This window comes from Lemur catta, chromosome 1 (genome assembly GCF_020740605.2).
Source record: "Lemur catta isolate mLemCat1 chromosome 1, mLemCat1.pri, whole genome shotgun sequence".
In the NCBI taxonomy this organism is placed as follows: domain Eukaryota; kingdom Metazoa; phylum Chordata; class Mammalia; order Primates; family Lemuridae; genus Lemur; species Lemur catta.
Genome location: NC_059128.1, coordinates 209,734,680 through 209,756,246, shown reverse-complemented (window position 1 = coordinate 209,756,246; position 21,567 = coordinate 209,734,680). Strand labels below are relative to the sequence as shown.

Sequence of the window (21,567 nt, the reverse complement as noted above, 5' to 3'; positions counted from 1 at the left end):
ACAAATAACCATGCATGCATTTCACTCATCCGGATGGGCTGAAGATCACCTTTCCTAGAAGAAAACTATCTTCCTGAATAAACTGTGTCTCCCCTGCCTAAGCAAACACACATACTCAAGAATGCCTCATTTGAAAATTGATCCAAAGTTCCTTACAAATTATTCTTGTTGGCTCAGATTGTTCTAACAGCACCCTGGATTATAATCCCACTGGGTCTTGAGATTTGAACAATCATAATGAAACCAATGTTACATATACTGGGCTTCACCTTTTTTCTTTAATATATTTATCTGGATTTTTCTACTTTAAAACCATTCTCTGTGCTCATGAAAATGGAGGTAAAATAAGAAATGTTGTTCCATGGTATAGTGTAGCAGTCCAGATGTGAACCTTGAAGCCCAAGTGCTTGAATTCAAATCCTAGCTCTATCACTTAATACTGTGTGACCTGGAAAAAGTTAATTAACCTCTCTGTGTTAATAACAACAGTATTTACCTTACAGAGTTTTAAGAATTAAATGAGTTAATATGTATAAAGGGCTAATAACAGTCCCTGCTACACAGTAAGCATTAAATAGTTAAGATGTTTGCTGCAATTATCATACTTGATCATTTATTAACATCACTTGTTCTCACCCATCTTTTCCCTATGCTTGCTCTAAAAACAACAGTACACTAATAGTACACTGATTAGTTAAGAGCCAGGCTTTGAAATCAGACAGACCTGGATTTGAGTCCTGGCTCCATCATTTACCAGCAATATTACCTTGAAATGTCACTTAACCTCCCTAAGCCTAAATTTCCTCCCCTATAAAATGAGGATAAAAACAATATTTACTCCATGGGGTTGTCGTGAGAATAAAAATGAATGTCATACTTTACATAGTACCTGGCATATAGTATATGCTCAGTGAATCTTTCTTAAAAATCCCTCTTTAGTACCCCTTCATATTTCAGTAGGCACAATCTGGACCATACCATTCTCCTTTCTGACAGTCTTAGAGGTTCATGATAGTTGTCTCTCTCCATATTTGTAGATGTTCTATGAGTTACAGACAGATCTTTCTCTCAATGTTACTTTCTCCTTGAATTGTTCATGGTTATCTTGTCAAAATTTTAAAATTTCCTATTCCTTGTGAACCCATTCTTTTTTGGTGCCTGTAGCCGTGAGACTGTGTGTATATTTTCTTCTGAAATATTTGCTTTCTAAAATACAGGATTCACGTTCAATATACTGTTCATTGTTATTTTAACTATTAAAGTAATAATTTTTCTCTCAAGAATCTATCCAATCATTAGTATCTTCTCCAATCATGAGTAAAAAATTAAGTCCAGAATAATGGTTCCCTCCATTGTTTCTTTTACTTCCTATGAGACTAAATCATTGATAAATCAAAAATTTTATCAGATATCAGAGTGAAACTTCTAATAGATATCTAGATGGTTCCTATCATTACTACTACTGTTTGTTTCTTTATAAGTTTTATAATGTGTACCAGAAATCACCATCTATAGTACCTGTCATCTGAGATTCTTTAGTATTTCTCCATCAGAACATCACTTTTGTTCCTATCTTCTCCTAGAATGAAAGTTCTCTACCACATTCCCCCACCCCAACATGGTGGTGTCTATATTACACACACACACACACACACACACACACACACACACACACACACACTGCATTTCCCCTTCTAGCTTTCCGTGTTGGCTATCTTTTTTTTCCTTCAATAAAGTATACCTTCCAATAGCCAGAGTTCTTTCATAAATACTACCCTACCATCTCTTGCTAATAGGTATATTCTTGTTAAAATATTAAGTTTTCTTTTCTATCTATACTGCCTTGGTACACAAAAATATTTATATATAAGGTATTGTTCCCAAACCATTTTGTTCCCAAATGCTTTCTTTCTGCCATATGTTTTCTTCCTATGTTATTTATTTTTATAATTTTATCTGGGCTTATTTTTCCTTCTCTACTGATAAACTTAATAAGCCTCTAGCCAAACAGAGTCATGAAAGTGACTCCACCAGAAGCTCACTAGTGTGGCATTAAACAGTACAGTCCAGGAAACCAAATGCTCCTTTGATACCACTCAACTCTTACTTGCCATATTTATTCTTGTCTTCCAAAGTTATGAGCATAAAATAGAGATATGAAAATATAAGACTGGTGCTTCCTCTTCAGAACTCCAAAACCCCTAGATTTCTTCTAAATATTTCTATTAATATAAGCAAAAAATTATTCTGATTAGACTGCAAACTTGAAGACAGTAAGGACCATGTATATTTTACTCACTATTGCCCAGTGTCTAGTACATGTTAGACCAGGCAATGCACATTTTAGCCAATGGGCTAAATCCTGCCTAAAGCTTGTTTCTGTATTGTTCACAGATAAGAATGGTTTTTGCATTTTTAAATGGTTGTTCAAAAAGCAAAGAAACAAAAAGAAGAAGAAAAAAATGTGACAGAGACCATTGTGGCCTGCAAAGCCTAAAATTTACCATCTGTTTCTTTTCAGAAAAAGTTTGCTGACCACTCAACTATTTGTTAAAAGTAGGATGAGATTAAATCAGTAATAAAAAGTCTGCTAACAAAGAAAAGCCCAGGACTGGATGGCCTCACTGCTGAATTCTACCAAACCTTCGAAGAAGAATTAACACCAATTCTCCTCAAACTATTCCAAAAAATCAAAGAGGAGGGGATTCTCTCTAACTCAGTCTATAAGGCCAGCATTACCCTGATACCAAAACCAGACAAGGACACAACAAAAAAAGAAAACTATAGGCCAATATCCCTGATGAACATGGACCCAAAAATGCTCAATAAAAATACAAACTGAATCCACCAGCATATCAAAAAGATAACAGACCATAATCAAGTGGGATTTATCCAAGGGATACAAGGATGACTCAGCATACATAAATCGATAAATGTGATACATCGCATCAACAGAATGAAAGATAAAAACCATATGATTATTTCAATAGGCACAAAAAAAGCATGTGATAAAATGTAACATCCCTTCATGATAAAAACTCTCAACAAACTAGCCATAGAAAGAATATACCTCAACATGATAAAGACCATATATGACAAGCCCACAACCAACATCATATTAAATGGGGAAAAGCTGAAAGTCTTTTGTCTAAAAACTGGAACAAGACAAGAATGCCCACTTTTACCACTCCTATTCAACATTGTACTAGAAGTCCAAGCCAGAGCAATCAGGCAAGAGAAAGAAAGAAAAGGCATCCAAATTGGAAAAGAAGAAGTCAAACTGTCCTTCTTTGCAGCTGATGTAATATTATATCTAGAAAAACCTAAAGATTCCCCCAGGAAACTCTTGCACTTGATGAATAAATGCAGTAAAGTTGTAGGATACAAAATCAATATACAAAAATCTGTAGCATTTCTATATACCAACAATGAAATAGCCGAGAAAGAAATCAAGAAGGCAATTTCATTGATGATAGCTACAAAATAAACAAATAAAACAAAATACTTTGGAATAAATTTAACCAGGGAGGTAAAAGACTTCTACAAGGAAAACTATAAAACACTATTGTAAGAAACTAAAGAGGACACAAACAAATGGAAAGACATCTCATGCTCATGGATCATAAGAAATACCATTAAAATGATCAAATTATACTATCCAAAGCAATATATAGATTCAATGCATTCCCTATCAAAATACCAATATCATTTTTCACAGAAATAGAAAAAACAGTCCTAAAATTTGTATAGATCTTTACACATTCTATGTATGTAACAAAATTTCACATGTACCCCATATAGCAATAAAAAAGGGGGAGGTAGGGAAAGAGGAGGGAGCAGTAAGGATGGGGAAAGAAAAACAGAGATTTGCAACAAATATAACTGAAGATCACTGAAAACAGTAAAACCCACATAATAAATACTATACAGGTCTTTAAATTATTCCTTAGCTTTCATTTTCATTAAGTTCCAGGATAAACTAAAGGTCTTTCATTAGCATATTTTAGAGAATTTTTTTGTTGTAACTGATCTATTCTTGAGTCACAGGTGCTCGCTCCTAGGAGAACTAAATTTAAACCTTGGCAGTACACCTTTTCTCTGAATAGCCTAGTTAACATAAATGTTAGTCATCAACAAGGTGTCAGCCACTATAAGGTGTCAATTTACAGGTATGTACCCTCATATGTATCTCCTTTCCTTCCACACAGTACTATGTGGCTAAGCACTATCACCCCACACCATTTTACTCGTCTGTTTCCAGTTGACTGTATACCCATTACTTCAAAATTTAATCATTTAGAATGTTCCTAGGCCATAGCAAAGTTTTGAATACTAAAAAACATTCAACTAAAACACGAAAGTCACATTCTCAAGTAATATAAAAGAGCAGTGTTAGAGCTATTCATAGCATTGTCTATTAGAGGCACAAGCAAAGATGTACCTGAAAATGCTGCTCCATCACCTGGATTTTTCCTTGGTCTGGACACTTTTTCAGAGCTCGATCTGCATAATGGAATAGGATTTCTACCATCTGTAATGAAAATAGCCTTGCATAGAAATTCAAATATATCTCGAAAATTTTTCAATATTTAATATATGTGGCCCCCCTAAATATTTAATAATACAGAATCAGGCTTTGTTATATTAAAAATATAATTAAAATATTTAGTGTCTTTATTATCCCAATTTTTTTTTAATCTTAGCCTAACTTATTTCGGCCTCAGGGCTGATACTAATTTGCTACTCTTTCCTAAGAAATACCCTCATGTTCTGGACCTTAGTAGTATCTATATTGCTTAGGAAATAAAAAATTAAAGTTGAGCTCTTCAGTAATCCTCTGCTGTAGGAGTTTCCCTGGAAAGCATGGACGAGCACATCATTCGGAGTCTGAAGGGTGACCAATTTCCACTCTAATTTTCTACAAATGTGTATACTAATTTGGAATATAATTTTTACCAATGCATTTATACAACACAAGGGAGAGAATTCCATAGTCAATGAATTCAAGTCTAGACCAGGAACAGAAGGATGATATTAAATATTAACATCAATCATATAATGCTAATTAATAATAACATTAAAACATTAGCCCTCTCTGCTACTTCCAGGCAACACAAACATTGACACATATAGTATTTCTCATAATTACTATTAATAATAAGTTCATAAAAACTAACAAATGTCAACTTTTTATGGGCTATTAATTCCGTTCAGAAATAATCCTGATCCCCAGGTTTTCCTCCTCCTTTCTGCTGTCTTTTGGCTATTTTACTACTTTATTATCTTCATAAGAGACTGGGCAAGGGAAAAAAGAAAAGGGGTTAAGAAGAAATTTAAAAAGTATTTACAATGACACCAGGGAATTATGACCTGACTTGTTTTTTATACACTCTTTCCTTGATTGTAGCCATTTACCTACTCATGCCCAAAGATATTAGGTAATACCAAAAGCGAATCTGTACTATACCCTAGCAAAGTGCCTATTATTAATAAAATACTCACCCGGTCTGCAACAACAGCTTTTCGCTTGCTGGCATCTCCTGATAATCCTGTAGAGAAACAAAATCCATTAAAAACAAGGTAGTCCACATCTTCGGGAGTGAAACTGTATGTCTCCTATTCATAATATGTGCTAACAATACATGTAATTAAAACATCTTAGTTATCAAAATGTTGGATAACATGACATAATAGAAACCCTCACATCTATCACACCAGAAAGGATATCAGTGTACTTCCTGTTTGTTCTAACAGTAAATTTCCCTTTTGAAAGAATTTTAAAAGTAACATTTTAATTTCAATATCCTATATTTGTCATCAACCTTCTTTACTGAAAGTATGTTAGGTTTATTAACATCTTGTTTAGAAAATACTTAAACACACAGTTAAAAGTGTTCTGTGAGTGATTAGTATTATTCATTCCCTCTACTCCAGAAAAACAACGTCTACCACACGGGTATTCTGTCTACTTACCCACAACTGCTTTTGCTTTTCCTTCATGGAAAGACCACGCAAGAGCCAAGGCTTCCGTAAGACAATCTTGTTTCAGGAGATGATCCACTCTCTAAAATGAATAAATGAGAGATACCAGCCCCCTTTGACCAGTCGCCAGTCAGAATTCCTAGTCTACCTAGTATCTTTCCAGAAGCTGTTCTTAATAGCTAAAACTACTTCAATAACTATATGAATATCTTATTTCCAAGAAAAATAATTTCTTAAAGGATTGGAATAGTACAAAGACTGCATAGGCTAGTATCGAGAGCCACAGGGCCTAAAAATGAAAAAGGGAAACAGCTGGACAGTCACTGTAGTAGAAATGGCTGGTTATTTATCACAACATCCAGTCCCTCCTTGGTAACAAACCCCAAGTTTATTTGATACAGCAATACACCAGCTGAAGGACATTTCTAAGACTCCCTTGGAGCCACTTGGGGCAATGTGACTAAGCTCTGGCCAATGATAAATGGAAGTATTGTATGGTATTTCTGTGATGTCACCTTAAAAGGTAAGGGCCGGCCTTTATTTTCTCTTTCCTCCTTCCTGGAATGTGGACTTAACAGCTGGAGCTCTAGCAACCATTCTGGACTAAAAAATGTCCTAGAGACTAGAATTCAAACATAAAGATGGTAGAATAGGATAGCATTCTTGAAGGCTCATGGAGCTCCCATACAAGCCACAGACTGCCTACCTCCAGAGTGCTTTTATATGAGAGAAAGAAATCTGGTTTAAGCCACTATTATTTTGAATTTACTAATACAATTCAATTTATTTTGAATACTAATTCAATTTATTTTGAATTTACTAACTCTAACTTACACAGTTTTAGCAAATCAAGTACCTAACAGTTATAATGGTTTTGATTTACACTTCTGAAATTAAGAAGCACAAATCCAAATAATCTTCTTCAGCAAAGTCAAAATAGAAGTGTTAAGATGCTATCAATTTCATAGTTCTAACATATAAAATTACTTTGAACTCACCTCTCTCCAGCTCCTCAGCATCATCACATAAACAGACTGGAAAATAAAGAAAAGGAAATTAAACTGATCATCTCTAACAGACTTGTTTGGGAGACACATTCGTTCCAGTTCCACATCTCATTTTACATCTCTTTAAGTAAAAACATTTCATACTACAGGCAGAAGTATATCTTAGAATTCAGGTCTTGAAGGATCCACATTAAAGAGTAAATCCAATAAACACTTGAAGGTGTTTAGGTAGGTCCAAGAAGGAATTAATTCCATGGACAAGGAACAAAAAGGCCAAAGCTCATTTCCCTGTACTGACTTTGCAATATTTTGCTTGAATTTTAATAATGAAGAAAAGTTTCTCCATATTAAATTTTTTTTTAAAAAGCACAGGAACAATTTTGATATATAAAAAGTTCTCATACCAATGATTCTGTGTCAAAGGCCTCAATGTAGTAAGCTGATCTAAGCTAATGGCCATCTTAATTACATGACAAATATCCATGATTAGGTATCTCTCTGATTGTGAAAATATAAATGTGAAGGAAGCTTATGAAAGTACATCCCTATATCAAGAAAATAAGCATTCTATTACCTATTAGTTAGCACCTAAACAAAAGTAAAAATATGTCTAAAAGTAAAGGAAAAATTAATTAACCAAAAATCATGACTACTTCAACACAAAAAGTTTCGGATCACTGCTGATCAATATTCACTCAGCAATGCAGTGCCCTCTTTACCAGCAACCTCCTTCAGCCCCAACTGTCCTGATACACACAAATACCAAAGTCATAGAGTGAAAGAGCTTACTTTTGTCCCCAAATAAAAGATCTGACCACCATAGCTACTGATGGATTGATAACAAGCCTTCTCTCCAACCAAAGCCTGTTAAAGAAAAAATACAAAAAAGGTAAAAATTACATGCATTAGAAATCTCACAAAGTTTTAAAGAATGTCAACTATAAAGACAACATTTTACGTCAATATGGTTTTACCCCTAAGTGAATGGGGAAAAAATGATCAATTGTCAGTTTAACAGTAAAAGTGAAAGAAAAGACAAAGTCTAAGAAAGTAATTCTCTGCTTACATAAATAGCCTTTTTTCTTTTTCAGAATAATGTGGAAAAGGGAGGAAACATGCCGACTTCTAAATCTAAAAGGAAACTATTGCATCCTGCCCCTTGTTGGATGACAGGGAGTCATTGCTTCTGTCAATGAATGGGGGTGATTGAAAATGGCACCTCCAAGTTCTCTGGAATAAATATCAACATAAAACACAAGAGGAAACAGGAAGACAAAGCAGCACAGTATACGGGAGTCAGCATAGTACAGCAAAATAAAAAAGAAACTCTGATAAACCTGGGTTGCAAATTTTGGCTCTGCCACTTACATATATTTGTGTGATATTAAATTTTAAACCTGTCATGTAGTTTTCCCATCTTTGAAAAATCTTACACAGTTTCTCTAATATGTTAATATTTATAAATCTCCCAAAATATACTTGGTCAATAACTGATAGCTATAATAATTTTTCTTAACTTTTTATTATGAGAATTTTAAAATGTATACAAAAGGAGAAAGAATAATAAATCCCTGATTGTATCCATCAACCAGCTTCATCAATCTCAACTCATCAACAATCTTGTTTCATCTATATTTTTAACACTCCCCTATAACACAGTACAATTTTGAAGTGAACTCCAAATTTTGAATATTTCATTTATAAAAATTCAGTATACATTTTAAAAAATGAGTCCCTTTTAACATAACCACAATTCCATTAACATAGTTTTAAAAATTAACAATCAGACCTCAATATCAAATATCCAATCAGTGTTTGGATTTCACATTGTCTCATAAATGTCAAATGTTGTTGAGGTTTTTGTTGTTTGTTTTGCTTTTGTACATTTCATTTGTCTGAATCAAAATCCCATCAAGGTCCATGTATTGAAGCTGGTTGATATGACTCTTAAGTCTCTTTTAATCTATAGGTTTTGCTTCCATCTCTCTCAATTTTTTATTTCTCTTAAAGTTTATTTGTTGAAAAAAGCTAGAACACTTATTCTATAGTTTCCCACTACTTGGATTTTGCTGACTGCATCCCCATGAAATTGTTTAACATGTTCCTGTCTTCTATATTTTCTCTAAAGGAGACTTCATCAGATTGAGAGTTTTGTTTTGGTTTTCTGGCTATGCCATTTTATGTATGATGTTAACTGTAGGATTTTTGTAGATGCCGTTGATTATCATCAGATCGAAGAAGTTCCCTTCTATTTCTAGTTTGCTCAGAGTTTTTATCAGGAATGGATATTGAATTTTGTGAAATGCTTTTTCTCCATCTACTAAGATAATCTTACGGTTTTTAAAAATCTACAAACATGGTAAATAACACTGATTTTCAAATGCTAAACCAGCCTTGCATACCTTGGATAAATACCATTTGATCATGATTTATTATTCTTTTTATATACTGCTGGTTTATATTTGCTAATATTTTGTTAAGGATTTTGTCTCTGCTCATGAGGACATTGGTCTATAGTGTTCTTTATTAGAATGCCTTTGGTTTTATTATCAGAGTTAAGCTAGCCTTATAAAATGAGTTAAGTGCTCCCTTCTCTATTTTCCAAAAGATTTTTGTGTAGAATTGGTATTATTTCTTCCTTAAATGTTTGACAGACTACACCACTGAAGCCTTATGGGTCTGGAGCTTCTTTGTAGAAGGATTTTTAATTATAAAATTAATTTCTTTAATAGATGTATGGCCACTTAGTTTTCTATTTCTTTTTTGAGTCAGCTTTGGTAATATGTGTCTTTCAAGAAATTTTTCCATTTCATCTAAAGTTGTTGAATTTATTGGCATAGACTTCTGTGTTCCTATTAATATTCTTGTGCTTTGTTCTGGGAGATACTTAAGTGACTTAAAAACAGTTTGATCCTTTCTGGTCTTGTTTTGAAGATCTGTTAGTGGGGATCAGCACAGCATTTACTCTAGTCCCAATTATTTCCCACTACTTTTCATTCTGGCTGGTGTAACAAGCACCATTTTCAGCCCTGTGTGAGCACTGCATATGATTCCCTCTAAACCTTTCAAATGGCTCTTTCCCTATCCTTGGGTAGCTTCCTTACATGCGTTTGCCCATCAGTAGTCTGTGAATACTCAAGGGGGACTCTTTGATAGTGCTCTCCTTCCCAGTACTCTGCCTGCAAACTCCTCCCACCATTGTCTTCCTACAGTCTCAGTTCCATCTTTTTAAGGAGTCCTCCAGGCTCCAACTGGGCTCCTCCTCCCTGAGCCACAGCCCAGAAACTCAAGGCTGGAAGTGAGGACAATCACAGAGCTCAGGTCATTTGTTCCCCATTTTGTCAGAGACTATTGTCCTTCATTATTGATGTCCAATGTCTTCAGAGCTGCTATTTCTTTTTTTCCCCTGACTTTTTTTTGGGGGGGGGGGAGGTAGTTATTTCAGACAGGAGAATAAATCCAATCCTCCATTACTCCATCATGACTGAAAGTACAAGTTCAAAGTTTAAGATATTATTTTTTGAGAGACAGTGAGAGAGAGAGAGTTGACTGGACTAGAGTACAGTGATGTCATCATAGCTCACTGCAACCTCCAACTCCTAGGCTCAAATGATCCTCTTGCCTCAGCCTCCCAAGCAGATGGGACTACAGGTGTGTACCATACCAGGCTAACTTTTCTATTGATTGAGACAGGGTCTTATTATGGTGCTCAGGCTGGTCTTGAACTCCTGGCCTCAAGTCTTCTTCCTAGGCCTCCCAAAGTGCTAGGATTATAGGCATGAGCCACTGTGCCCAGCCCTAATAGTATTTTTAATAACCACTCAAACACAAGGAAATATCTAAGTATGGGACAGTAATTATTATTACTTTAGTGAATTCTATTGCACTACCATTTCTTATTCTTGTTTTTAAAATCAGGGGGCTGGAAGACCCTTTCATATATATTTTATACTATGATTTGAACTTATTGGCATAGACTTCTGTGTTCCTATTAATATTCTTGTGCTTTGTTCTGGGAGATACTTAAGTGACTTGAAAACATTTTGATCCTTTCTGGTCTTGTTTTGAAGGTTTGTTAGTGGGGATCAGCACAGCATTTACTCTAGTCCCAATTATTCCCCACTACTTTTCATTCTGGCTGGTGTAACAAGCACCATTTTCAGCCCTGTGTGAGCACTGAATATGATTCCCTCTAAACCTTTCAAATGCCTCTTTCCCTACCCTTGGGTAGCTTCCTTACATGCTATCCTTGGGATTATGCTATGAGGAAGATTATGAGAAAGATGTGAGCAGAGCTTACACATCATGCTGTAGTCTGTGAACTAAAATAAAATCTTAAGCCCCCCAACCAACTGAATGGGCCCCTCCTGGCCATGGGGACCCTAGAAATACCTTAAAGGTGAGTTATTGGCCACAAGAAGGAGGGTCAGATATGCCTCCTCATGCTCCCTTTCCTCTTTAGAGATATCCTTTGTAACTCATTAACAGGCCTAAGGCTATGCAAGACAAAGCTTAAACCACACCTGCAGGTCATCAATTTATTTAATAGATCACTTGCATCAGAGTTTATGTCCAAGGGCTTGTCTCTGATTAACAGACTTCCTTATCTTAACATTCCAAGTCTTTAGACAAAGCTTTATTTCTTTAACCAATTACATATTAAAGAATCTTTAAACCCACCTATAACCTGTAATTTCCTGCTTGGAGATGTCCTGCCTTTTGGGGCCAGACCAATGTACACCTTCCATGTATTGATTTATGACTTTACATGTAATTCCTGTCTCCATGAAATGTATAAAACAAAACTAGAACCCAACCACAGCAAGACCACTTGCTCAAGGCTTCTTGGGTGTTGCTCTCTGGGCCATGGTCACATATGTGCGGTTCAGAATAAACCTCTTTAAATTATTTTACAGAGTTTGGGATATTTTCTATTGATAAGTCACTCATTAAATATGACCATCATTACTATTTTTTTTCAAGAAATTATCCATGGAAGTTTCACAATAGTTTAAATTTCCTACTTAAAGATGAGTGGTTTAGGAAACAGAAGATCACAATTCATAGTGATTTAACTATAAACTGTATAGATTGTTTAAGACCATTATTGTAATTTCTTATAATACAATAAAATTAATACTTAAGTTCAGAACTCTTGTTATGTCTTCCTTCTCTCTAGGCTCTTACATTTCATCTATCCTATAGAATTCCACCTATTCCTAAAGAATCTTCTTTCTCTCAAAGCCATCTTTGCCTATTAGTGCCCACAGTATATATCTACTCAAGCCTTTAACATATCACCCAAATATTAATACATGGGCTGTATGTCTCTAGTTATTTATTCCTTAAATCTATCAGGTTTATTGCCACCAGATTAAACTTTGTAAAATATTTTGATTTTAAAATTTCTTTCTCACAAATTTTTCATTTCACTTCATTATTTTACTATGAAAGTTAAAACTCTTTGGTATTAAATTAGTAACAACTCTGAATACAAATTAATAGGAATTATTGCTTTAGCTCAAACCCTTGAATAATCATAAACACATCCACATCTACTTCAACCTACTTTTAAAGAAAAACCTCAAGATAGAAAGATAACTCCACAGAATTCCTATTTCTAAACAAACACCCCCCCCCCAAAAAAAAACCCCAAAAAAACACACAACAAAATATCAAGTTTATCAAAGCATATATCAAGATAACAGGTTACCCTTACCAGTGCCTGGCTAACATTTCCTCCCGTGGCTAGTGATTTGAAATGGCTGCTGTTATAGACCAACTGAACTTCTGATATTTCCACCGTTTCCAATTCCTCTTGAGTTTGCCGATCAATCACATGCAACTTCTCTACACTGTCTAAGAGCACAATTGTGCGTGAGTTTATCCACTGCAATTCAAGCATACAATGAAATAAAAGTGAGGCTCAACCCACATCATAATTCCAGGCAAGAAGAGAGCTTTTGCCACTCAGTTAAATTACATTGAGGATCTTATCCATTAAATAACTTACACGGCAATACAATCACAGCAAGAACTACTCAGTGACAGCCCGGAGAACAGTAGGTACAAGATACTACTGAGTTTTGACGGTGTTAAAATGACACTTACATAGTGTAAAAGAAGACTAAGACCTGTAATAGACAGATTATAGGATATACTGGTTTTTATAAAAAATTTTTAAAACCACATTGGCACAAATGACGTTAGCATAGTGACAAACTGCATTTCTAGTTTTTATGATATTAATTAAAAAAAAAGGCAAATTAAACCTCATAAACCTAACTGGTCAAAGTATTGAACAATACATATTTTAAAATAGAAGCTACTTAAAAATATATTTCCTTAAAATCTCCCTAAAAATTATGAGAGAGTTCTCTGCTCCTTCTCTCTGTATCTTCTGAATTTTCTTTAGTAAGTACTATTATAATTTTAAAAGTCCTGATGTAACAGAAGTAAGGGCCTGAAAAGGGGCAAAATGTACTACAAGTTGTCTTTTTAAACCCCCCACATACTTTTTGGGAATTAAAATCTGCATTCCTGACTGAGGCCAGTAATCAGAGGGGGAGGGGAGTGTCCTTTATTCTTTGTACCACAGGAGATAGCTCACAGACTGTCTTCACCAGAGATGCTACAGTTAAACAGCAGTAGCCAGAAGCTGAAAACTCCCTTTAAAAGCTCCATATTTCTGCTTATTGATAGGACAGTGGTACTTTAAGCCGGCAAATTAATAAAACTCTCTTTCCTTTTCCTCAAACCACTTGTCCTGTTCTTCTTTTTTTTTTTTTTTTTTTGAGACAGAGTCTCACTTTGTTGCCCTGGCTAGAGTGAGTGCCGTGGCGTCAGCCTAGCTCACAGCAACCTCAGACTCCTGGGCTTAAGCGATCCTACTGCCTCAGCCTCCCGAGTAGCTGGGACTATAGGCAAGAGCCACCATGCCCGGCTAATTTTTTTGTATATATGTTTTTAGTTGGCCAGATAATTTCTTTCTATTTTTAGTAGAGACGGAGTCTCACTCTTGCTCAGGCTGGTCTCGAACTCCTGACCTTGAGTGATCCACCTGCCTCGGCCTCCCAGAGCTAGGATTACAGGCGTGAGCCACCGCGCCCGGCCAGTCCTGTTCTTCTGATGCTGTCTCGGGGACAAGTACCAAACTTTCAGTAACATTAACTTAATAGTTTAAAAAAATCTTCTCAAGGATGTCATTTTGACAAATTTGTTGGGTTATGTATAAAATCAGATCTCTTATTTTCAAATTTTTTTTTAGAAATCTCAATCCTTCCCCAAGAAATAAATAAAATCTTAAAATCTGCTCAATTAGTATTCAAAAGTAGTCAGAACAAAGTGCTTTGCCTACACTATATCTCTGACATTCATGTTGGTTTATTTATATGCCTATTCCATGTTATCAGAGATTATCTGCATAATGCCATATCAAAGATGACAAAATTGGAAATAGATTAATTTTCTCTTAACGTATACTAAAGATAATACTCTATTGTAAACACTGTATAGGGCCACTATAAGGGAAGGGTTTGTTTCCCCCACCTTCCAAAATATTGCTCAGAAAACAGGGAGTTTGACGTGTAAATCTTTTACAAAGAGTTCTCATAAGGTGCTCTTGATTACTTTATTTTGAAAAACAAAATTTAGGAAAGACACATTAATTTAGCCTTATCCACCTTAATCAGTGTTAGTTTTTAGGTGATTACAAAGGTCACCTGGCTAAAAGAAAGAGAGAGAATGAGAGACAAAGAACCTTAACAAGTTTAGTAATTATTCTTGAGATTAGACCCTCACAACTGCCTAGTGCTGACATTATTGTAAACAAATCTTTTAAAGGTAATTTACAAAACAATGCAATTAATGGTCACATCATGGCTAAGCCACAGGACAAATGAAAACACCAACTGTCCTAGTGTTAGGAGAATGGCTACTTGTGGTTGGGGAAAAATTTTCCAGTGACATACTCATACACAGATTTTAAAAGTACTGTATCTCAAAAATCTTAAACAGAAGTGATGATGATAAATTCTGGAAAACTGTGTTAGATGATTCAACAGGGGATTCTGGTGATGACAAAGACACTGATGTAAGAGTCTGAACAAAATTATTTCATGAAATGTGCATGGAAAAAAGCATTATTTCGAAATCAGTCTATATGTGAGTTTAAAAGGCAATGTGCAACTAAATTAACAAATCATGTATTATAAAGAAAAGATCTGACTATTTCAGTAATATCCTGAAAAATTATAAAACTCTTTTAGTCTTTTTACTGGAAAAAGGAGGCATGGCCTATGAATTAAAAATAAAATCCTAAGCCCTCTACTAACTGAATGGAACCCTCTCGGCCAAGGGGACCCTACAAACAGCTAAAAACTGGGATGGGAGAGAGGAAGCACAATTACATGTGTATGATCTCCCTTCATAAATATTCAGGACTCCTCCTGTAGCTTGTTAAGTATGTATATTTGACTACCCTGCTCAGTATAAAATCCTATTCTCTTTTGTCTCTTCTTTGAAGCATGTGTGCCTGGCTTCTGGTCCTATCTCTGCTTCCCAATCTGTTGGAATGGGCACCCAACAGGCTGCTACCCCTTTATGAGAAATAAAGCTCTCCTTTTTCCACAGTATAAACCTTGTTAATTTTTTTTTTTTTTTAGTTAACAGCCTTATATTTAGGGTTGCCTATATTCATGCATATATAGAATGTTTCACAGATACTGATGTTCTAAAAGCATTAATGACAGAAGCCCAGAAATAGTATAATTATTATACTATTCTCAAAATTAACACACTATTTGAAAAAGAGATAATAAAATTTGATACAAAAAGAAATCCTTTTTTTAAAAACCAAGAAGTTTTTCAGGACTGACATGCTACTAGTAGAGAGAGAACTCTGCAAAGCTTTTAGCCACAAGAAAAGGAGAGGTTACACAAACAAGACCAAAGGACCAATTAAGACAAGCTCAGATATATAAAAATGTGTTTACAGAGAAAGCAGGGCAATGATCCGGAAGACAACCACCTAAATTCTTTGGAACCTAAACTCTCTTTTGAGCTAATCAAGACATTAAAGAAAACTACTGGTCCTGCTGCTGTTCAGGACATTAAGCTGAAAGGCAGCAATTATGTGACATCACACCAAACTCAGATATTATTCAAGCAGGACTTCACTTCTGTCCATATTTTATATCATCCTAAAGGTCATGGTTCATGACACAAACCTAGGTGGTAAAGCCTACTACATACCAAATACGGTACAGTTTATTGCTCCAAGGCTATACACCTGTACAGCATGCTCTGGTACTGAATACTGTAGGCAACTGTGACACAATGGTAAGTATTTGTGTATCTAAACATATCTACACATATAAAAGGTACAATAAAAATAATCCTGGTAGATTTAATACACCCTGAATTCAGAACAATTACATAAAATAAATGGGGATATTTAATTTGAATAATACTCACAGTAAAGTTGATGAGGTCATAGTACAGGTGAAGATGCTTTTGCTTTGTAACATGTATAGCTCCAGATTCATCTCTCTTAACCTGATGATGAAATAAAAACAACGTAAATATCGTTTATCGTTTGAGTGAGTTTTTAAGCTACTTAATTATACCCCACCTAGAGCAGAGCATAATTCTCATTCAGTATGGACAAGCCAAAAATATTGGTAATTAAAGAAACTATTGTACAAATGAAAAAAAAAATCATTCACTGCATGATTTGTACCAAAACCCAAGGCATTATCTGGCTAGTGGTCTAGTTGTCAGTATTAATATAATTTTGACTCCTTCATAATTCAGAACAACCTAACTTTATCACATCAATGACTACATTTAGCTAGAGTTAAACTATAAAATGGGATGGGTGACATGGTATGATGAAGTCGAAGTTCATTAAAGAAAAGACACTACAATGACAAAACTAGATTTTTCTGAACTATACCACTATAGCTCAAATAGCCCAAAATTTCCCAAAAGAACTTCATGTCAATATTTTATTTATATATGTATACAAATACACTCTATAAACCTTATAATTTGCTTTCTCCACTTCTGCGCCAAGATAATAGAACACTGAAGAAAGATAAAGCACAAGATAAACCTAATCTCCTGAAATTCATGGCATTTGATTCAATCTGGGTTTTCCTGCATACTCACTATGGCAGTGGTCTAGATGCCTTTCCCTTTAAGTCCCAATTCCTCTTTGCCTTCTAATTGCATCACTTACAGTGCTGATGTCACCTGATACCTTATCAAAAAAGTGGGATCACTTAATGAGGGCCCTTCACATTGTCCTATCTTCACTAAATCACTTCCCCCATAAGAAAGGATGCTCTGGTAAAATGATCATGGCATCTAGAGCTATGTGTTTAAGTTCCACTATTATAGCTGTGTGAATAAGGGCAATCGCTTATTCTTTCTCAGTTTCCTCGTCTATAAAATGAAAATAAGATAGCACCAAATTGTTCTATACATTGCATATTGTTGAAACAGTATTTCACAAACTGAAAAGATCAATGACAACATTACCTATTCCTCTAAGATTTTCTAAGTCCTTCTAGAAAAAAAAATCACTTCACCTATACACAGTTACGTATCACTTAACAACAGGGACACATTCTGAGAAATGTGTCCTTAGCAATTTTGCCATTGTACAAACATCATAGAATGTGCTTATACAAACCTAGATGGTAAAGCCTACTACATGCCTAGTATGGTATAGTCTATTGCTCCTAGGCTGTACACTTGTACAGCATGCTATGGTACTGAACACTGTAGGCAACCGTAACACAGTGGTTAAGTATTTGTGTATCTAAACATATCTAAACATAGAAAAGGTACAATAAAAATAAGGTATAATCTTACGGGAACACTGCCGCATATGTGGTCCATCATTAACCAAAATGTCGTTATGCAGTGCATGACTATATACTCTAGATCCTACTCCCCTCCATCACTGTTTAATGTTACCCCTTTCTTAATAGCATATTTAATCAGTCCTTTTTAACAGCCCATTTTCTTTTGCTCTCAAACATGTTTTTCTCTTCTCCACTTTCAAATAAAAAAAATTAACTCTTTCCTTGATTTACTTTTTAAAGATATTATTTAACCACACTCTCTCTCACAACCAAACGCTATGATGGTATGAGTTTGCTCATCAAAATACCCTTAACATAGCTCTACAATCTAGCTTCTATCCCCAGTATACTGATAATCAGAGCTCTGAAAAGTTTCTAATGAAACACTTCTTGATATGTTTAGTGGTCCTTATCTTTCTTGATCTTACAATGGTATCACCCCAAAATTGATATTGTCCCAGAAGCCTTCCTCCTTTGTCCTCTGTGTGTATCTCCTTTCCTGCTTTGCTTTTTTCCTCTCCCTTGCATGAGTGTCCACCAAGGTCATATATGCTCTAGCTTTTGATTTTCAGAGCTTCAACTGCCTTCTCTATCCTGGAATTCTCATTTGCACTCCAGACCTGGACTGCCATCTGCTTGTAGGACATCCCCTGATACCACACTTGAGAGTCCCACCTTCACTTCCAACTCAACACATCGAAATCTTCCATAATCAACTTCTCCCCAAATAATCTCCCTTTGAATATTTCTTGATTCTAATATGCAAACTCAGAAATGTGATGTTTTGTTCATGTCCTTTAGTCCCTAGAAACAATATAATGAAGCCTTGTCTTTCTCTCAAAGTATTATCCCTTAACTCTCACCGCAACCAACCAACCTTGTCTAAACACCTCATACCTGCTTTATTACAAGAGAAAAACCTTCAATTTTCCCCCTACCTTCTATAATCTATTCTTTTTGCTAGTTACAGACTGATCTTCTTAAAATGTCACTTTAATCTCATCTTTACTACCTATGATGGCTCCCCATTACCAATCCAGGCCAATCATTATATAATCTAGATCAAGGGTTAGCAAACTTTTTCTGAAAAGCACCACACAGTAAATATTTTAGGCTCTGCAGACCATACAGTCTCTGTCACACCTACTCAACTCTACCACTGTAATGAAAAAGCATAAATAATATATAAGCCAATGGGCATGACTGTGTTCCAATAAAACTTATTTACAGAAACAGATGGCTGGCCAGATTTGGCCCATGGGCCACAGTTTGTCAATCCCTAATCTAGATCCACCCCAAATACTCAATTTTATTTTCCACCATAGGTTTCTCCCTGTCATTAATTCCATAAACATTTGTTAAAGCCTCCACTATGTAAAAGCACTGCCCTAGTGGCTAGAATAACAGTAGAGTTGGTCTCTAGACTTTCAGTCTACTGAAGAAAGAAAACATTAGATGACTAACTTAAAAAGTGCCGAATGTTATCAAAGGAGAAGGGCCTTCACAGGCCTTCGTGTATGTGGCAGGAAGCAGTGACTTGGTTCAGGAGGTCAGGTAAGGCGATTTTAATCATGAGCTAGGACACAGTGGAAAAGAGCACAGAGCTTTCTTGGCAGACGCACTAGCACATGTAAAGCACTGAGGCCAGAGACTAGTCAGAAAGCTGTTGCAGAGTCCCGGCTAGAAACGTACGTGGTTTAGACTAGGGAAACAGCCACGGAGGAGACAAAAAGGGAGAAGGTCAAAAGATTTTGGAGGTAGAGTCAACAGAACTTGGTGATGAAGCATATATGAAGGTAACAAGGTAACTATTAATAAAAGGCAACTCCTAGGTTTCTGGCTGGAGAAGCTAGGTAGACAGCAGTGCACTCACTTCACTGAGCTAGGAAACCCGCAAAGACATTACTTAAGCACTCTCTCACCTCTATGACTTCAGTTCACCTCATTTCCCCCAATATGCCTACCCCCTCCCACAATATTGGCTGTATATCCATCACAAAGCTGTCCCCAGCCTCTCTAGTCCATCCTAATCTCTTCATACTCTGAATTTATATCAACTTTTAATTCTCATCACATGGTTCCATCCTTAAACTGTTATCTCTAGTAGTAATAAATGTACTGGTTTTGCTTTTCAAACAATATTATAAGCCGTGTGTATACCTTCCCTAATTGCTTCTTGTGCCCATCACAGTGTAGAGAACACTAGGTACTCAATTATACTTGCTCTCTATCTAATAAATATGCATGTTATCTATGTAGATAGGTAAACCAATACATATACATTTACATTCGTATGTTTATACATACACATAAACCATGAATTATCTGTCAGTCAAAGCAGATGAAACTGAGAAATAAACTATGAAAAGTTATGGAGCTAAGGGTAATTGAGTTTTTTTCATGTTAACAATTAAAGCCTTAAATAAAAATTAAACAGGTTACTCTCTAAAGACTTATGGTAGTAAAATACATTTCTTTTTTTTTTTTTAAAGACAGGGTCTCACTCTAGTGCCCTGGCTGGAGTGCAGTAATATGATCATAGCTTATTACATCCTTGAACTCCTGGGCTCAAGTGATCCTCCTCTTGACTCAGCCTCCCAAGTAGCTGGGACTACAGCACTACAGGCATGTGCCACCATGCCTGGGTAATTTTTTTTTTTATTGATACAATATTAAGTTACTGGTGAATCAGGAAAAAAATTATGAGAGACTTATAACATACCTAGCATATCAGGACTTACCAACAGAAAATGAACAACATCCCCTCTGCAGAAGGCAAGCATGGGATTCACATAATTATGCACTGCCACAAAGTGCCAGGCCAGCAATGGAACACTGGAAGGATCCATCTAAGTGAGGAAAAGGGGGGAAAAGTTACCATGATTAATAAACAGGAGGCCAAAGAGAAAACTCTGGTTAAAAACAGCCTCTAACTAGTGTTCTTTGAGAAAACTTCTCCCAAGTTCTCATAAAAATTCCACTGAAGCAAGACTGACCAGGAAGTGTTATAAAAGAACTCTCTGGGTTGATGGCAATTTTCTATATCTTTTTTTTTTTTTTTTTATTTCAGCTCATCATGGTGGTACAAAAGCTCAGGTTTGGATTACAAAAATATACGTATTTGTTAAAGTGCAGAAAATGTACACTCCAGATTTGTATATTTCTTTGTATGTAAATTTTATATCAAAGGAAAAAGTAAACAAATATTAAACTCTAGCTAATGATATACATGCTGAATATTTAGGAGAAAGAGTACTGGTTTCTGTAATTTACTCTGAAATACATAACAAAACAATATAGTTTGATGAGTGGGTAGAGAGTTGGATAGATGGACGATATGTAATAAAGAAGGTATACTAAAATGTTAATAGTAGAATTTAGATGGTAGATATACAAGTGTTCAATGTAAAATTCTTCCAACTGCTCTACTTGTTTGAATTGGAAAAAATACCAATAAAAACATATAAAAAGAAGCAAACACATATCACCATGATATAAACCTCAATTAGCCAATGAAGCTAACCTAAGAAATGTTAATGGCAATCTAAGCAAGTTTTGCCATCTAAAAGGACAGACTTGCTTTCCCCCTGGGGCCCAGAGACACACAGGGTATCAACAAGAAAACAAGAGTGATCTCACGCAGTACAGGGGCTGCTTTCTGAACTAGCCAGAGTCCTGTACCATCATTCCCCATCCCATCCCATCAA

The 21,567-nt window shown here is 35.5% G+C and overlaps 1 protein-coding gene across 6 annotated transcripts in view; it reads right to left on the bottom strand.

Moving 5' to 3' along the window:
• Positions 1-21,567, bottom strand: part of VPS8 (VPS8 subunit of CORVET complex) — a 215,938-nt gene that overhangs the window by 152,351 nt on the left and 42,020 nt on the right. For all 6 annotated transcript variants that reach the window (XM_045539842.1, XM_045539848.1, XM_045539843.1 and 3 more), the window contains 8 exons: positions 20,602-20,709; positions 16,464-16,544; positions 12,709-12,879; positions 7,779-7,853; positions 6,981-7,016; positions 5,974-6,064; positions 5,503-5,549; positions 4,442-4,531 (listed from right to left, as the gene is read on the bottom strand). In XM_045539842.1, the coding sequence (XP_045395798.1) occupies positions 4,442-4,531; positions 5,503-5,549; positions 5,974-6,064; positions 6,981-7,016; positions 7,779-7,853; positions 12,709-12,879; positions 16,464-16,544; positions 20,602-20,709 (699 nt within the window). The remainder of the gene's footprint in view (positions 1-4,441; positions 4,532-5,502; positions 5,550-5,973; positions 6,065-6,980; positions 7,017-7,778; positions 7,854-12,708; positions 12,880-16,463; positions 16,545-20,601; positions 20,710-21,567) is intronic.